Below are 18,697 nucleotides of genomic sequence, written 5' to 3' on the forward strand. Positions count from 1 at the left end.
ACATAAATGGAATCTGAATAGTATCGTGGAATATATAAAATATATAAATTATATAGATTAATCGTTGAAATATAGCGCAATATCTGCTTGAAATTTAGCTATTTGGCACATATTCAGTAAAATATATTTTGTGCTGTGACTCAGTTTAAGAACTTTTGGATTTTGGTCCACAGTGTGTTTGATAAACCTTTGAAGAAACTACATAAATTTTTGTTTTACAAGATAGACGATGGATGACGTAAATATTAACGAAATATGTCTTAATAATGATATGGAAGTGGTACAATTGGATGGAGATGAGGACGATTGGATAAAATTAAATTGGATTATCGAGCACAGTGATAATGGCAATAATTTACAATCACCAGAGACACCAGAGAAGGTGAGTAATAATATAGATATAAAGTGTGATGTAATTAGAACTTGAATATTATATAGATACAAATGATATAAAAATAGAACTGAATCAACAAGATGCTAAACATTTTCTATTTTTAAAGGATTCAGATAATGAGATTGCACAAACAAAAGATAATGATAGTAAAGTATCTTGTACAAACACGGAATCAGAGGATATGTCTGATGGTATATCAGTCATAACAGAAAGTGATACAGATGTTGTTAATACAAATCGCTTCCAAATTTGTCAATTTAATCGTAAGCCATGCAAATCCCCACAAATACTAGAACTACAAATAAATAAACAGGTATTATAGTAATCGTATTTAGTTAAAACTTGGTATTCCTGCATTATCTAACAATAAGATTATATTTCAAATATCTTTAATATTTTCTAGATAATAAGGTTTAAATCTATTTTTTATTATAGAAAGATATATGGAATATTCTTATTGCTTATATGTTTGGTGTAATTGTCGGTGTGACTCTTAGTTATTTTTTCATAAATATTATGTTCACCTATGCTAAACCTGTTAAAACCTATCCAGTTTCAAATGGAATTGATGTTGAAAATCTTAAGACTGCAAGTCATAACATTGTTAATACTTGCGAGGAATTGACAGATGGTAAAGATAAAATAAACTTAATGTTTTAAGAGGTCCAAGATTTATTATAGATTCACATTATTTACATCATAATTTTTACTTTTAGTGAAAACTATGTTGAATGAAATTAAAGCACATATGCCAACTGATATAAAGATTACAGAGCAAATTTTAACACAGTTTTTCGAAATTACTGATTCTTCTAGTAAAACAAATAATAAACCTGTTATAATTACTAAAGAATTTTTCAATTCTACTTTATATCCATTGGAGCAACTTCAAAATGTTCTACATGTATTGTCATCATTGAAATTTATTTATGATGATAATAATTCTTTAAAAAATGACATAAACAAGACACTGGATATTGTAAATAATACAAAAGCATTTTATAATACATTGATATTACTTATGAACAACACACAGATTGTATTCGATCCTATTGTCTTGAAGTAAGTATCATAATAAATAAAGATGTTTATGTCTAAATAATTATTATTGTATATTTAAGTTATTATATTATTTGCAGTTTCTTGCAATACAACAGTGATAAAATGCATATTACTTCTAAATCACTTCTCGCTAATTTAGTAGAAAAGATGAGCAAAGTAATATTAAAAGTGTATAATAAATATGCTAAAGAGAAACACAGATTGAATAAAACATTGTGTCATTTGAAAAGTATCCTACCTGATGATAAATTCTTAAAGCAATTGACCAAGAATAATCAGCTGTTTAAAGATCATGATAAATTTTGTTTTTCAAATTATCCAAATATTTTGCTATCAAAAAATTTGGATAGCAAAACGACTACACAAGAAAATACAAAAAATGTAAAGGAGCATACCATAAAAACTGATGATACAGTATTAAACACAAAGTACAATAAAAAGTATACTTCTAAAATTTATGATAATGATAAAAAAGATTCTTCAAAAAATAAAAGAAATAAAAGAAATAAAAGACAAAATGTAGACAAATCTACTAATGTGAAGTAAGTATATGTAAATGACACATAATTTTTTTGTTTCTTCATTATTACCATGTAATTAAACTACTTTATCATTTAACAGATTTTTGCAAAATACTTATCATGAAATACATAACACTTCTCAGTTACTTATCTCTAAGGTAATAGAAAATATGAATAAATTAGGACATCAATTGAGAAAGAAACTATACCATTTGAAAAATATACTACATAATAATGAATTCTTAAAACAACTGATTGAGGATGGTGAAGAAGACATTAAAGAGTCATTTAAGTTTTACGAAGAAAAGAATGTTGACTTACAATCAGATGTAATGTCAAAAAATGGTTTTGATAATATTTTAATGCAAATGAAAAATACATGTCCACTTTCCACCAGCTATTGTCCAAAGTTTAATATTAATATGAGCACACTTGACACCGTACCGATTGTAAGTTGTAACTCTGTGTAATATCGTTAATTTTTTCATAATTTTTAAATTGTAAGTGAATAAAGATGTATATATTCAAAACAGTAAATATATTTAAAGATTTTATAATATAAAAAATGTTATACAATAAATATAAATAATAAATTTGTTTCAGCATAAAACAAAGAATTATGAAAAATATAATACAAATAGCAAGAGAACTGTAGTAGATCACGAAAATTCTGCAAAAAATTTGCGTGCCAAAGGAGAAAACAGACCAAAGAAAAAAGAATATTTCAATTCAAATGGTTTTACTAAAAAGATCATTAATGATAAAGTAAATTATAAGAAAAAGTATATATCCTCTCAAAATAAAATAAAGAATCACATATCAGAGCACACTGTTAATTATCATACATCTAAACATTCTTCGTTTGATAATCATGCAATGAAACAAGAAAATCAACACTATATAAATACAAATGAAAGGAATGATAATGAAAGGTATTCATTTCTAACAAAATACAATTTATCTAATACTGTAATCTATTACGAATTCAAATAATTTAATGCACTTACACAAATAATTATGATTCTTAAAAAATAATGCTCTTTTGTGCAGATCTTATAGATATAACAAGTATCGACAGCCTGATGATTCTGATTGGTATTTTCGACGAGTTTATTCCCGTAGAAATGCACGAAGACATACAAAACAAGTTGACGATTCGGATTGGTATTTTGGAAGAGTATATTCCCGTAGAAATGCACGAAGATGTGCAAAATATGTATCAATACTAGATAATTCTTAAAAAATTGTAGATGAATTATAAATTATTAACACGGACACATACAGAGATGTTGAGATGAAATATTTTATGTGCAAATTCTTGTATGTGAAGAAAATATCTCATATAACATATTCATATATGCTCAAATATTTCTTGAATATCCAAATAACTTTGTAAATATATAGATATCAAAATATTTATTAATATTGACAGTTTTGCTCTGTCACATAAAAATATCTATATATATATATATATATATTAAAAAAAAGAAATTTTTTAATCGAAAAAGAGAATTTCTTGAAATTACAAATATCGTGCCTCAACAAAAAAAAAAAAAAGAAATATAAAAGAAATTACATTAGACAGAAATCACATTTATGATATTATATTTACTTGTAGTTTTTGAAATCTTTCTCTTTAAAAAAATACATTTTCTTAACGAGCTATATATGACATTATGTATATTTACATGTTTTATATATAACCTTTTATTAAAAAAATAAGTAATTTAACAAAACTTTGAAATTTAACATAGTGGATATTCAAGAATATTAAAAGTTCATAATCTCTAAAATGAAATTGTTTCTAAAATAATTGTATAGAAACGGCATGTATGTGTGTTGCAGTGTTTAGAATCTTGATTACAATGTGATACGAAAGGATATGCAGTTTGAGCAATTTGGAGACCAATAATTATTGGTTTCAACTTTTTTTATATTTAATTTTATTTATTGATCTAAAAATATAATCAAAAGTATTCTGAAAAAATTTAAGATATATTTTAAACAAATAAGGATTGATTTTTATCACTGTGTCAATCCATTTTAGCAAATTTCTCTCAATCTGTTCTTACTAAAATTGTGACTTTGACTAGGACTAAAGAATACGGCTGGGTATTAAACCGTAAGAAATTGATCAATCACAGTCGATTATTTTTCTCGCATTCTATGATTGATCAATTTCTTATGGCTTTACCCTGGATCTACAATACGTGTTTTAAGCCTTAAGCCGTAAGAAATTAACTAATTACAATCGAATTCGAGGAGAATAATCGATTATGATTCGTTCATTTCTTATGATTTAAGGCTTACAACTATATTGTAGATCCGGGGTTATGTTATGGCTTAGGGCCTCTTAAAGCGAGATTGTGGACCCAGCCTTAAATTAGTCATTCAGTCAATTTTTATCTTGACTAGAGAGTTTGTTTCTTTTGTGTATGTAATATGATAGTAATACAGAGAAGAGGATTATTAATATTATTATGTATACATCTCTTAAGACTAAAGGTTTTTTTTTTCAAATATTTTAGTAAAAGTAGCATACACAGAACCATTTTTTTTTATTTCAAGACTGTTTTAAGTAATGTCTTAAGACTTTTGATGCTAATAATATGTTCTATAAAAATATTGACCTATACATATATATATATATATATATATATAAGAAAAAAAATATATATATATATATAACAATATTTTAACTATAATTTTCAGATTTATTAAATAAAATTAAGTAAAAAAGGTGAATTCAGTAATCTCTGCGTGCTTCCCAAATCACCCAAAGTGCATACCCCCCTTATTGAGTTTGCCATTAATGAATCTCATTAGTAGTAAAAAAAAATACAGGGTGATTATTGTAGATAGGATCTTCGAATTTAGTCTCGCGTAAATACGCGCAATTCGTGCGCATGAAGGAGTTTATACATGTATATGTGTGTGTGACAATGATGCTGTGATTGTACTAAGTGGTTGTCAATGAGAAAACAACATTCGCAGAGACCTCGTTTGTTTAATAGTTAGGATGCGTTTACACCTTGACAAAAAAGTAAAAAAGCCGCCAATCAGAATTCACGCTAAGTCGCTTTGTTAATGACAGAACTCAAGAATACACAAATTGTATATTTGTCAATCTACTATAAAGTCACAGTACCATGTAATAAAAGAGGATCCAGGGATCCACAATCTCCTCAGACAGCAGAGGCTTTGCTTGTTCAAAATTGTAACTTGTATCCTGTCATCAATACAGAGAGACTTAGCGCGTGTTTCTGATTGCTGCTTTTCTGTCAAGGTGTGAACGGTCCTTATCTTAAGCTGGGTCACGTCTGTAACAGTTGTTCATTTTTAATAACTTACCATCTCACATGGAAGAGTACAAGATATATGTATAGATAAGAGAAGAAAAAAGAGAAGATATACATTTTTATAACAAATAAATATATACAGTTTATAATTATATATAAATATATATTTTAGTTACCTCTCTTGTGATAGTTTTTATGATGTATTAATAAATATATATGTATATACATAACAATGAAAAACGTTCACAGCTAACTGCATATGTGTGCATTCAGAATGAAAAATGTAGCGACGGATACAATATATTACAAAAGTATTGTATATAGAGATAAAAGTCATACAATAAAAATTAAATGAGGTTTAAGTTTTAATGTTTGAAAAAATAATAAAAATTTACTCTGTATTGAAATAATTACAATTCAATTACAATGTATGGCAAATACCAAATAGAAAACAAATTTTGTTCGCAGTAGATTCACAAATATGTATTAATTTTACATTCAATAATTTATATTTGTAGAATTTATTAATTTATGAAAGAGTTTATAAAGGTTCTGTATAAATAAATTTAATTCTGAAAAATATATTTTTATGTGCAATCTTCCCCTCTCGCACACTGCGGACGAAATTTAAGAGTCACGATATCTGCGCACTTTCGCGAGATATATAACAAGTTTGTATATAAATATATCGGTTGGATCGGTTTCAAAGTATACGTCAACTACATCATTTCTCTTTCTCTTTTGCCTTTGTAAGAAGCAGGATTTATAAAATCCGAATTTACATCCAATATCATCTTTGTTTTTAGATGATTTCAGATTCTATCTATAGAGTATAGACAAAGAAATGTAGCATCAATGAGTATATCGAGATTATACATATTTGAGATGATTTTAATCATCCGCCGGCAACATATATGGAATTTTAATTCTTTCATTATATATAGCGATATTTAATTATATAAAAATTTGATATACATTTGTCAATAATTTAACAACAAATTTTTACTATCATAAAAATCGGATTGTGTTTTATTTTTACGGATTTAATTTAAAAATACATCTACCAGAATTCACAATCAAAATATCGAAGGTGTCTTTTAAACATTTCATGTCGACGGAAGATTTATATAAATATAAAATCAAAAGGTCGATTATATATTTTTTAAATGTGAAAAATAAAAAAGTGAGTAAATTCATTAGAATACTTATAATTTCATTGATCGTTACTTATGCCCGGTTTTTTTTACCAATGTAGATTTTAAAACTCTTCATCATTTTTTAGTTCTAAGTAGAAAAAGATGTAAAACACAAGTTATTAAACCGAGATTAAAATAAAAAAAATAGGAATTTGCTCACTTTTATAATTTTCAAGATATACACAATTAATTTCAATATTTAAAAAAAAATCGCAATTTACGCGAATTTTCATCGCAAGTTCCGCGAGAACAAACGCCGCGTCATCATTGGCCGATTCATGTTGGATTATGTTGAAAAGCCCAATCAACGCCCTTCTCCATGAGAAAACAATTCGTCGACTGCAATCACAACATGACGTACGTTTGTGACGTGTTCAACGCACATTCGTCGGAAATTGGGATCCATCGGTGATTGGAAACGAGCAAGTGGAGCAAGCATGGTGGACCGGTGGAATCGGTGCGTTCCAAAACTTGACTCTGTAACTCCGGGGGTATCTTTAGCCTTGTTCAACATTCAATGAGCAACAAGGATAAAATGATACTCGAGTTGATGGAGTCGAATTTTGGAACGCAACCCATGGGAGCAAGTGTGTTAAGTGTTTCCGCAAGTAAATCTCGACCCCGAGTAAACAACACGATCGCGACGGATAGCAAATGATTCGTTCGGCGGACTGTTGCGCTCTCAAACTCAAATGAGTGGCACGCACGATCGCGAACGGAGATTTCCATAATGGGCTCAACTAGAGGCCTAGAAAACAGAGATGCGGCATTGCGTCGGTTGGGTTAGGTAACCACCGCCATTTGAATTCAATGTAAGTGCTCTTGACCAATAAGCTGATGACAGTTGATGCAAAAGGTAGAAAGATTAGATTAGGTTAGGTTAAGTCCGATATTAAATATTCACACAAATAAGAATACTTACATCATAATAATAGTTGTTCATTGCACTTCGACACTGTATTGTCTAAATTTTTCTCTATATATATATGTGTACATACGTTATAAAACTATATCTATTAGATGCAATAGTGAATTAAAATGGCTCTCTGATCACGTGATTTAGACAGCCAATCAAGCCATACCCTTCAATGACGCATCTCTGTTTTCTAGGTCTCTAGGCTCAACCGCTCAAAAGCCGCATACCAGCGATCGCCGTTGATGTCGTAGCGACAAAAGAGCTCGCAGTGTCGCGTAAAAACCGCTTTGTCGCGGTTTATTTTTGCATTCGAAATCGCTATATTTTCGCGTGCAACACAATCTTAAAATAGATCGCGCCGACGGCGGCGGCAGTGACGGCAGTAACGTGCGTTGTATTTTCCGCGCGCTGGTGACGAGCGAAGAATATGAATTTTGAGGTTACCACGTCTCTCAGTGGGCTCAGCTGATCCTTTTCCTGAATCGTCTGAACGTTGCTCGAGCACGAGCCACTTGCGATGGCGAGGCTGGACATTTGGATGGACCCCGCCTGCGGGGTAATCGATGAACCCCAGCTGTCGCTGATCAAACGAATTTATTATTCAGCAAGGGACGGAATGGCGATCGCTCTTTATACCCTGCTGAACGACAAGTCTGACGCTGAAGTCAATTATCTGATCAACCAGGTAAATCGTAATATTTTGTTGCGTCACCTTTCACTTTTCACCGCTCGCGAAATTGCACTGTCCGATTAGTTGTTCATTCTATAACAAACCGTAATAAAAACTCTCTTAATTATGGATAAATATTGATCTTTGTCTTTGCTTGTTATCTTTTTTGAGAAAATTGCAATTGCAATAAGTATTATTGAAAATAATAAATTGCTAATTACAGGATGATTTATTTTAATTGTAATAGAGGTAAATATTTAGAAAATATGCATATTTTTTTAAACAAGATATACCAAATAAAAGTATGATATAAAGTAGATTTTATATCTTTTTATATAAATTTATACCATATACAACTTTATTTATGTCTTTTGGCAAAATTGCATATTTTCGAAATAATTGCTTGTTAAAATGAATTAATCATCCTATATATAATCATTTGATGTTTTTTATTTAATTAGTATTTGATTTTATTTCTTATTTAGAAAAAAGAAGTAATATGAGGCTTTTTAAATAATTTCAAAGTTATGCATATGTTACATTAAAAGCATAAAATTTATTGATTTTGGACATTTATTAATAGATATATGTTTATATATCTATTAATTTTAAAGTTTAGGAAAATAAAAAATAAGAAATGTGTTCGCTATTGCTAGCAAACAGTGCTTTTCGTTCATAATTATTTTCATCAGTCTAAATTAATTTTAATCTTGGATTAACTCACTATTTTTTCCAGTTGTAAAAATTATTAAAAAAATCAAGCACATACATAAATATTGTACTAGGATTAAAATTCATCTACATTGATGAAGATAGTAATCCAAATCCACAAACATTATTTCATTTTTTTTGTAATTCCATGAGTAACAAAAATGAAATAATACTTGTATTGATTTGTGTCATAAAATTGAGAATAATATATAAAAATTAAGAACAATATATGTTACATGTATTGTATATGTATATTTATTAAATACTTCAGTAAGCACATAGTATATAAATAATATAAATTCTCTGCAAATAACATCCTATCAAAATAAGGTTTGTTAATTGAACTGCAAGTGATATATTTTTATTTAATTAAAATAAAGAAACAGAAAAATGAATTATAAGTGCAATATGATTTTTTATTATACTTAAAATAAATAATTAAGAAAATTAAACAGAATTTTTCAAGAACTAACAAATTTTCATTTTTATTTATTGCGATAGACAAAATGGTACTTTGATATATTGTCTACACTTAAATTGAAATGTATGATAATGTATTATAACATAAGTATATGTTTACTAATAAACTTGATATTGTTTTGTCTGTTGAATTCTTTTACTGTTAATATAAATTTCTAGTAAATGTACATTTACCAATTTCATACTTTTATTATGACACAAATATTCTTTGTCTGGAGAACGAAGTTCTGAACAAAGGATATCTGTAAGAAACTATATGAAAGTATATATATATATTTTTTTAACTTCATTTCTTATTATATTTCTTAATCAATTGCAGTTTCTGATTTAAAATAATTAAGTAGAACTATTACTTGATTTACAGTATTATTTTTTGATAACAATTAAAGTTTCTAGAATAAATTGTTCTTATATAAATATAAATTGCATCTGTGTCATGAGAGAGATACCCACAAAGAATTATTTAGGACAACTTGCAACACTTGTTTAGATATGTGTATACACGAAGAAAACACTGTAGATGTTATTTATAATATAAAATTTTAAATTCTCTTTATATTACAAATTGTTACATTATTCATTTTATAAATCTTTATGCAAATTATATATAAATTACTATGTATATAATTTCTCAAATGTTAATTTTGAATTTAAACATACAACATACTTAATTTTTTCTTATTAAATATTTAGCTTATTAAATAATAAAAAATAGTTTGCTTATAACTATTCGAGATTTTTAAAAAGTGCAGTTCATATAACAATATTTGGATTTATATTTGAATTTATATTTACAGAAAGTGTTAGAAGATGATGGACAAAGGTGCACACCTTTAATAGTTGCCGCGCGTTACGGACATATCAAAGTAGTCAGAATGTTGCTTGACAAGTTTAAACCTGATTTAGAACAGGAAGGAACGGTGAAATTCAATGGATTCGTTATCGAAGGAGCTTCTGCGCTTTGGGCTGCAGCAGGTATATTAAAAGAATTATATATGTAATTTTTATTGTTAATAATTTTTGTAGCACGAATAACCCGTTAATTTCAGGAGCAGGACATTTGTACATTCTTAAAACTCTTGTGAAAGCAGGAGCAGATGTTAATCATACAACAAAGACTAATTCTACCCCGCTTCGAGCGGCTTGTTTTAATGGACGTTTGGACATTGTTAAATATTTGAGCGATCATCAAGCAGATATAAATATTCCCAATATGTTTAACAATACTTGCCTCATGATAGCATCGTACAAAGGACACTTGGATATTGTGAGTATGCTGAAACTATGAAAAATGTATACAAATGTTTGCAAATGTGTTTACATAAATTTTTCTAATTTTTTCTGTAATTTAGGTTAATTTTCTATTAGACAAAGCGGCAGATCCGAATAAGAAAGCAAATTGTGGGGCAACGGCATTACATTTTGCTGCCGAATGTGGACACAGTGCTATTGTGTACGAACTGTTGAAGTATGGAGCGCAAATGACAAAGAATGTGAGTGGTATGACGCCTTTAATAACGGCTGCCGAACGGACGCGCGAAGAAGTCGTTGAATATCTAATAAAAAGGCCGGAAGTGACAAAAGAAGAAAAAATAGATGCTTATGAGCTACTTGGAGCATCATACGCTAATGATAAAGATAATTATAATTTGAATATGGCATACACGTACCTGTGGAAGGCAATGCGATTAAGGTAAAAAAAATAAACCCTTACCATTTATCTATCGAGTCTATTTTATATTACATATTATTTTTCTCGTGTTCTAGGTATAGTGATACTGAAAATATTATACATAAGCAACTAGGTTCGACTGTGAAAGCATACGAGAACTGGAAGGAATGCGAAACAATAGAAAGTTTAGAGAGTATCAAATTTAATCCCAATGCTATACATATGGAATCGCTTGCTATTCGGGAGAGAATATTAGGTAAATGTGTGTGTTTCATACATGTATTAAAGTAAGATTGCGTTTTCTTTTTTATAAAACTGCTACTAATATTGTTCACTTATCAGGCCTCCATAATCCAGAACTGCCACATCCTATAGTATTCAGGGGTGCTATATTTGCGGATAACGCCAGATTTGATAGATGTATAGATCTGTGGCTGCACGCTTTGAAATTAAGACAACTCAATGATATATCTATTGTAACAGACCTCCTTCGATTTGCACAAGTATTCTCGCAAATGATACACGTGGGCATTGATCTAGATATTTCTCAGGTGATAAATGTTCTGGATGCAAGCGTAACAGAGTTGAATAGAAACAAGATCAAAATCCAGAATCCGAATTCCAAGGATGACATCGATCAATGTGTTGTAAGTTCAATAAAAGAGACTTTCATTCATGGACTACATATTTACACTATAATCGTATGTATTAGTGGCGTTTAGTGTGTCTGCGCTCGACAATGTTTTTTTGCGATATTTAAGAAACTCTTCTTTTCGCTTACACAGTTTGACTGCTTATGTTAGCAAAAAAAAAATGAAATTAATAGATGAATTACAGATCATAAAGTATTTTTATAAATATGCCGACACATAATAGACATTAGTGTATGCGACTGTATCATATTATTATGACAAACAAAAACATATCTCTATATATTTAGAAATAATGTCTTCATAGGAAGAGATGGAATCCAATATTACAACAACTCTATATATTTTAACGATTCTGACAAAACTGATGACTCTTAATGGAAACAGTGATGAATCAGATTTGACACAGGCACATCATCTAGTACACAAATTATGCGCGTTAAAAGTATGTTTGAAAGATGGACAAACTTTACTACATCTTGCTGTGAATGCTGAAACTCCTGTCGATGATTTTCATACTAATGATGTCTGCAAGTATGTCAAAATACTATATTAAAATAGCATTAGTAGTCAATGATTAGCATTGAACAAATTATTTGCGTGGTTTCCAGATTTCCATGTGCAGCTACAGCACAATTATTGATTCGTTGCGGTGCTGACATAAACGCGATGGATAACGAAAGAAATACGCCGCTTCACGTTATAGTTGGTTACTGTAAAGCAATTAGGTATGCTGTTAAAATTAATGTTATTCAACCTTATTTGATAATTTTTTAAAATACTTTTTTCAGCGATTTTGCGACCTTACATTCGATTATAATAGATCTGATTGAAGCTGGAGCACATATGGATACTGTAAATAATAGAGGTGATACCCCGTACGATGCGGTTACTACGGGTAAATGTGCAAATTTTATTATTGATTTGCGTATTTCACTGCTGTGTTATCATGTGATTATTTGGCTAATATTCAATTTCTATTTCAGGTGTAGCTAAAATAATATTACGTACTCGGACCAAATTGTCCTTAACGTGTATAGCAGCCAAAGCAGTTAAGACTTATGACCTACCGTATCGTGGTAACGTTCCACGTTCACTTGAAAGCTTTATAGAACTTCATGGGCCTGGACTTAATCAAAGTTGACAAGTCTCTAACACCACAAAAAATCGAAATTTTCTTGTATAAAGCACACTTAATATTTTTATACAAAATATACTCTAAATATTCGAATAATCTAAAATTTTATCACAATTTCATCTATATGAAATCAGGATTCTAGATCTCGTGAAAACATCACCGATGTGCGACTTAAACAAAATTGAATAAGAATTATCACGCGAAAGCATACGTATCATAAAATGCGATTTATGATATGTATAAGATTAATATAATTCATATTCAACGATGCACTCTGAGATATTGTCTTTTTATATTAAACGTACTTTGTAGATGATAAATAGTATTGCTACACATAAGCCATGTTCCGATATATGTACATTGCTAATATTAAAAATGTATAGTTCACGTTACGTATACTGTAAATTTTCAATACTGATAGTGTATATCGGAACACGGCTATAGTCGCTGCATAATAAAGTATTTTAAATAATTAGCCATTGTGCATTCAATTTTTGCTGTCGTTTTCATCAATTTTAACTGTAATTACTGTGATAAGTAAAATCAAATTAAATAAACTTTTCAAGTTATACAAATTGTGTGAGTTTAGACACTTTCCGCACGTATCGTTCGATTATGTGCTATTTGCTAAAGATGTCTGTTGTAGCACGATCTGAAAAGGCATAAAATATATATTTTCGTTATTGCCATATTAAATTTATTTAATATTTACACACGCACTCTCTGTATACAATCGTGTGAAACTAGGAAGATAATAGTAAAATATATAAGAATATACATATCGCACGATACTTTACAATATATTATTTACAATGTTTACACAGACTCGTTTATCTTATCTATTTTACACATTTTACAACGGCGCTCGCTTATCAGTTAATATAACACTTCTGTACAAATATACACGTGTGTTCACAATCTTTTGGCAAAAAGAAAAGAAAAAAAGAAAAATAAATAGAGTAATCCTTAGGCAGGTACAATCTATTCGCGGCGGCAAGATTTACGTAGGCATGCACCCACTCGCGTCTAAAGAGACTGAATGCATACTCTTACGTTGCTCCGTGTTAGCGCGTAACCGGACATACCGATTTACGCATCTAATTTGCTGCCCTGTCCCTTTAGTCCTTTTAAAACACTATGACAACATTGCGGAAACGTTAATGCGATCCAACGACCACAATGAGGTACCCATTCATGTACACGTTTGCACGACGAACGACGTACATTTCCAGTACAAAAACGGTCAGCGCTTCCTCGGTTGATACTTCATCGCGTGTAGAAGAGACATTTCTACATCGCTGAAAATATCATTAGTCAATTGCATATTTCCGACACGTGATTTCATTGCTCACTTGCTGAAGTGTTACAATGTTTCTCGCAGTGTGATGTGTTATAGATAGTGATGCGCAATATTTGCCGACGTTAATCGCTTCATACTTGTATCGCGCTCATTTCCACACACACCGTTCATCTCATTTTCACGAATAGTCTACTCGACATCTCTAATACATTATGTGAGTTCGTGATTGTGCAAGTACATAAAAAGTTACATATCTCGCTTGTACGTATTTTTATCACTTAATATAATTTAGAGATATATTAAAATTTATCGATTTTATCGGGTTTTAAAACTCATGTATCATGAAAGCTTGATAGGTAAAATGCCATCGAGCGCGTTTAAAATAAATAGAATTCTAATTTATTTCGAAAGAAAACAAATATTTGAAGAGCAGTCACTTTGATCGATGGAATATTTTTATTCGAATATTACATGCACCGCAACGTATTTTTCTTCATATACTTAAAAGATAATGCATGTATTAATATATGTTATTGTTAAACAATGATATATAAAATGTATCTCGTAGATTCTATTTGAATATTGAATTGACCACTACAATGACGGCTCCTTTACGCGAATAATATACATAATATACATCTTTCATAATTTATAAAATAGCGTTTTATTCCCTGATATGAATATATTAATACAATTGAATAAAAGTTAAATATGCGCGATTGATTGATTAGATTAGAGAAGATTAACAATTAGCGTCCGGTTGGAACATAGTAGAATTTGTTCCGAAAACAATGTTATAAACAGAGAAATACAAAAACCGCTAATAAAAAATACAACGCGAAGACACTCATGCACGCTTGTGTCCACCGCACGAAGATCCGAACGATATATTTGGTGGATGTTAATTCGCAAAATTGTACTTCTCGGCCATCACCTTAAATAGGAGTTATTCTTACCGTCATTTTCTCAATTGAGCCTGCTTATAAACGAGTAGCTACTCTCATCGTCGCGTTCTCAATAAACTCTGGCAATGACCCGGTAACTATCGCAATTGTCACTTGATTCTATTACAATTCGCAGTTGAATTTAATGACTATTAGAAGCTGTATCAATCGTTCTTAATTAACTCGTGTTTCTTAATTAGAGGTAATTACGATTAATTCACATTAAGCTGATCCACTAATCACAGCAGAAGCTCTCCATTTTGAAACAGCCGTCCTCTTGTAAATCGATTTTTTGTCTCTTAACCACGTGGTCACATATTATTAGAGCGAAAGTGAGACGTACTTTACAAGATATTTCAGATTGGAGAAATAACTCAGTTCCGGCGATCTCAAAGAATGGAGAGATTCTACTCAAGAAAAAATTCTACTTGAGGAAGAAATAAATCAACATCGATCATCACATTTCCAAGATAGGAATTAAAGGCTATTATGAGACTTCTCATTAAAATGATCTATATTGAGATCTAATGAATAAATGCTATCTTTTAATCAGAATTATCTGTAGTTTACTTCCTTCGTTTCAAGTCAGCTGATTTCGTCTGAATTTTTCTCTCGTGTTACTTTTCGTTAATATTCGTATAAAATATTGGAGAAATATTTTGTAAACATTTGTAGAACTTTTTAAAATATTTTAGAAATATTTCATGAAAATTTTCTAAAATATTTCAAATAAAATATTTTGGAAATATTTTATGCTGTGTAAGTATAATAATTGCATGGAAAAAACGAGTAGGAAACGCATTTCCATTTTGCACATATTAAAAATGAATAAATAGTAGACAATGTAGATAAAAACTTAAAAAAAAGAGAAAGATGTTTTTAATTCCGTAATCTTAAAATAAGATCAACCTTTTCATATTCGATTAAAAAGGTAATGTTTAATTTACAATTTTATATTAAACAATGATTTTACAAAAAACTTTCATCGATGAATGCTTCCAAAGTCAATCTCGTTACCACCGAATAGCGATATAATATCATTCACAATAATATATATTCGCGATAGAGATAATTACATTATCTCTATTTTATTATCGTTTGTCATATCTAGCTACAGATTATATTTATTATATACTATTCTTTGATGATAAATTCTGTCCTTTTTTCCTGTAAAAGAATATACAATTTACAATAATTGTACTCATCTGCGTTTCATCCTAAGATTGCTTTCTTTTTAAGAAATACAGTCGACATAAACGTTATTTTATCTTTCTTGATATTTTATCAACAAAGATAGAACGACACTCTTATCAGCTGTGTTTCCTAAGAAAAAGTAGCCAAAAATCATGTTTTTACATGTGTAAAAGTGATACGAGCACATACAAAACTGTGAGTCAGCCTGCAGCAGATTAAATATCTTTTTTTGTTTCTTCATCTTTTCGCGTTATTTATATAGCCGATATTCAAAGTCGATTCTTATATTTAAGATCATCTAACAAGGGAACGGTCGGAACTGTCCCTCACCGATTTTGATGCGCTTTAGATATGTTGTAGAGCATCAAAAAATATTGGACCCATATTTTTTTAGCTGCGTATCTCGAGGTTTAGGGGGTGAAACACCCCCTTGAAGAAAATAGACTTTTTCGTTTTCAGCGAATATCTTCGAAACTATGCCGCGTATGAAAAAATGGTTTATACAAAAGTTTTACAGTATTTTATGCTCTATATAATAGTGTATTCATTTTTTTTAAATCAAATTTTTTAATTAACCTCCACCTATCAGGGTTGCACCCCCTAAACCTCGAGATACGCCGCTATAAAAAAATATGGGTCGAATATTTTTTGATGCTCTACAACATATCCAAAGCGCATCAATAATCGGTGAGGGTCAGTTCCGACCGTTCCCTTGTAAGTACAGTCTTCTTCTTTAGTCCATTTTCATCCACTCCTGGACATATCTCTTCCATTTCTCTCCATTTATCTATCCTGGGCTATTTGCATCCAGTTTTTTCCTGCTTTCCGCTGAATGTCATCGCACCACCTTACTGGGGGGCGACAAACACTTTTTTTCGTCTCTCGTGGTCTCCACTACATGATAGATCTTTAGCTATATGTGACCTACCCAGCGCCATTTTCCTCTAGCGATCTTTCGACATGTCCACGACATCTGGTGACTCTTCCTAATTTTCTCGTTTCTTATCTTCTGTCTTAAATTTATTCTCAGTATTGTACATTCCATCCTTCGCTAGCAGATTCTCAAGCGATGTGCCCTTTTCTTTGTTAGAGTTATTCTTTGTTAGAGTTTCTTCATATACCATTACTGGCATTATAATTTCCTTATATTCCCACTCTAGGTTTTTGAATATGTCTTCTAATGTTAGAGTGAACAACTTTGGTGATATTGTATTATCTTGTCTAACTCTTCTTTTAATGGGTATCTTATCGGTGTTCAGATCTTCATTTATTTTAATCCGGATAGTGGCATCTGTGTAAATGTTTTTGATGAGTTTTGAATGAACCTGGAGTTTATTCTCGCTTTGTCCATAGCCTCCAACACACTACCCAAGTTTCTATTGAGTACAGTCTTAAGATATCATAAATCAATTTTATAGAGAACCACGTATTAGTATCTTAAAACTTTATTTAAGATGAATTTGAAATAAGAACCGACTATGAATACCAGCCAATATGTCTCGCGTGCCAGCAAATGAGACCGTAAGGTGTAGTCAAAAGCCTCAGCGTCAGTCCATGATTTAGGACCGCCATGTCCTAAGGTACAATCAAAGTCTCCCTATAAAATTATGGATACGATCAACGTGATGCTTTGAAGCATTTTTGATAGACCAATCAGAAAAAAGAATTTTACAAATTGACCAATGAAAAATTAGTGGCTTCAAAACATTTATAGCATCACATTGACCGTACCTCTAATCTTAGACAGCACGCATATCCAAAATCAGAACATAAGACGTTTCATGGAGAGAGTTAAGTGACTTCACGCTCTGGGCGTTCGACTCGTGATCTATAAATGAGCCCTACATATTCAGTTTTTTCTTATGCATATACGGGGATATGCACAAGTGGAATCGAACGATCAAGGTAGTTTTTTAGTAAATTGAGTTAAAGGTTGAAATTGACGTGTGCAAAATTTTATGGTAACGATGAAATAAGAGAGAAAAAAATGTTGAAAATGTAACTTTTCACATATAAAAAACTTAAGCCGCGTTCCATTTAACGCTCACAATGCTCGTGGAATAATTTCATCCTTGTTGTTTATCAAATGTTAAACAAGGACAAACAATGTGAGCGTTATGAGCGTTAAGTGGAACGCAGCACTAGTAACTGATAAGGCTAAGAGACGCTTCTTCTTTTTTACGATAAAAAACCGATCGAAAGATAGATGCCGTTTTGTGGATCAAAGGGACCACCAAACTAAATTAAAATAATCAATTTTTTAATAAAAAAAAAAAATGATTTGTTACCGGTTGTTTTTTGTACACTACTTATTTTCACTATCAAAATCTACATGGCATACAATTTGAATGAACCTAAAGGACTTTGCTCTGTCGAATTTTAAACTAAAAAGTCGTGATTTATTCATTTCTCTTTGAGGAAGTCAAACACGAATTTATTACATAGTACTATGACTCGTTGAAAATCTATAAAAATATAAAAAAAAAAGACGTCTCATATTCCGTTTTCGAACATGGTGTGTTGTCTAGGATAATACTTTAACACTAACTT

At 30.3% G+C, this 18,697-nt stretch overlaps 3 protein-coding genes across 3 annotated transcripts; 2 read left to right on the top strand and 1 right to left on the bottom strand.

Annotated features, from left to right (window-relative positions):
* The first annotated feature begins 180 nt into the window (after nt 1–180).
* Nucleotides 181–3,248, top strand: LOC108774946 (uncharacterized). The gene is made up of 9 exons (XM_018541195.1): nt 181–382; nt 501–707; nt 830–1,025; nt 1,111–1,229; nt 1,431–1,456; nt 1,534–1,870; nt 2,136–2,426; nt 2,581–2,909; nt 3,028–3,248. Exons 1-9 carry the CDS (start codon nt 230–232, stop codon nt 3,215–3,217), a joined length of 1,848 nt encoding a protein of 615 aa, XP_018396697.1. The 5' UTR covers nt 181–229; the 3' UTR covers nt 3,218–3,248.
* A 4,468-nt stretch (nt 3,249–7,716) lies between these two features.
* On the top strand, nt 7,717–12,781 carry LOC108774968 (protein fem-1 homolog B). The gene is made up of 10 exons (XM_018541224.1): nt 7,717–8,073; nt 10,047–10,224; nt 10,299–10,516; nt 10,602–10,942; nt 11,017–11,177; nt 11,264–11,568; nt 11,879–12,105; nt 12,183–12,299; nt 12,363–12,469; nt 12,558–12,781. Exons 1-10 carry the CDS (start codon nt 7,906–7,908, stop codon nt 12,713–12,715), a joined length of 1,980 nt encoding a protein of 659 aa, XP_018396726.1. The 5' UTR covers nt 7,717–7,905; the 3' UTR covers nt 12,716–12,781.
* A 4,352-nt stretch (nt 12,782–17,133) lies between these two features.
* On the bottom strand, nt 17,134–17,719 carry LOC108774947 (uncharacterized). Its single transcript, XM_018541196.1, has 2 exons — nt 17,668–17,719; nt 17,134–17,438 (listed from the first exon to the last, which is right to left on the bottom strand). The coding sequence occupies exons 1-2, from the start codon at nt 17,717–17,719 to the stop codon at nt 17,134–17,136; spliced, it is 357 nt and encodes a 118-aa protein (XP_018396698.1).
* Between the last annotated feature and the right edge of the window lie 978 nt (nt 17,720–18,697).

The sequence above is a fragment of the Cyphomyrmex costatus genome, unplaced genomic scaffold (assembly GCF_001594065.2).
Source record: "Cyphomyrmex costatus isolate MS0001 unplaced genomic scaffold, Ccosl1.0 scaffold28, whole genome shotgun sequence".
Lineage (NCBI taxonomy): Eukaryota > Metazoa > Arthropoda > Insecta > Hymenoptera > Formicidae > Cyphomyrmex > Cyphomyrmex costatus.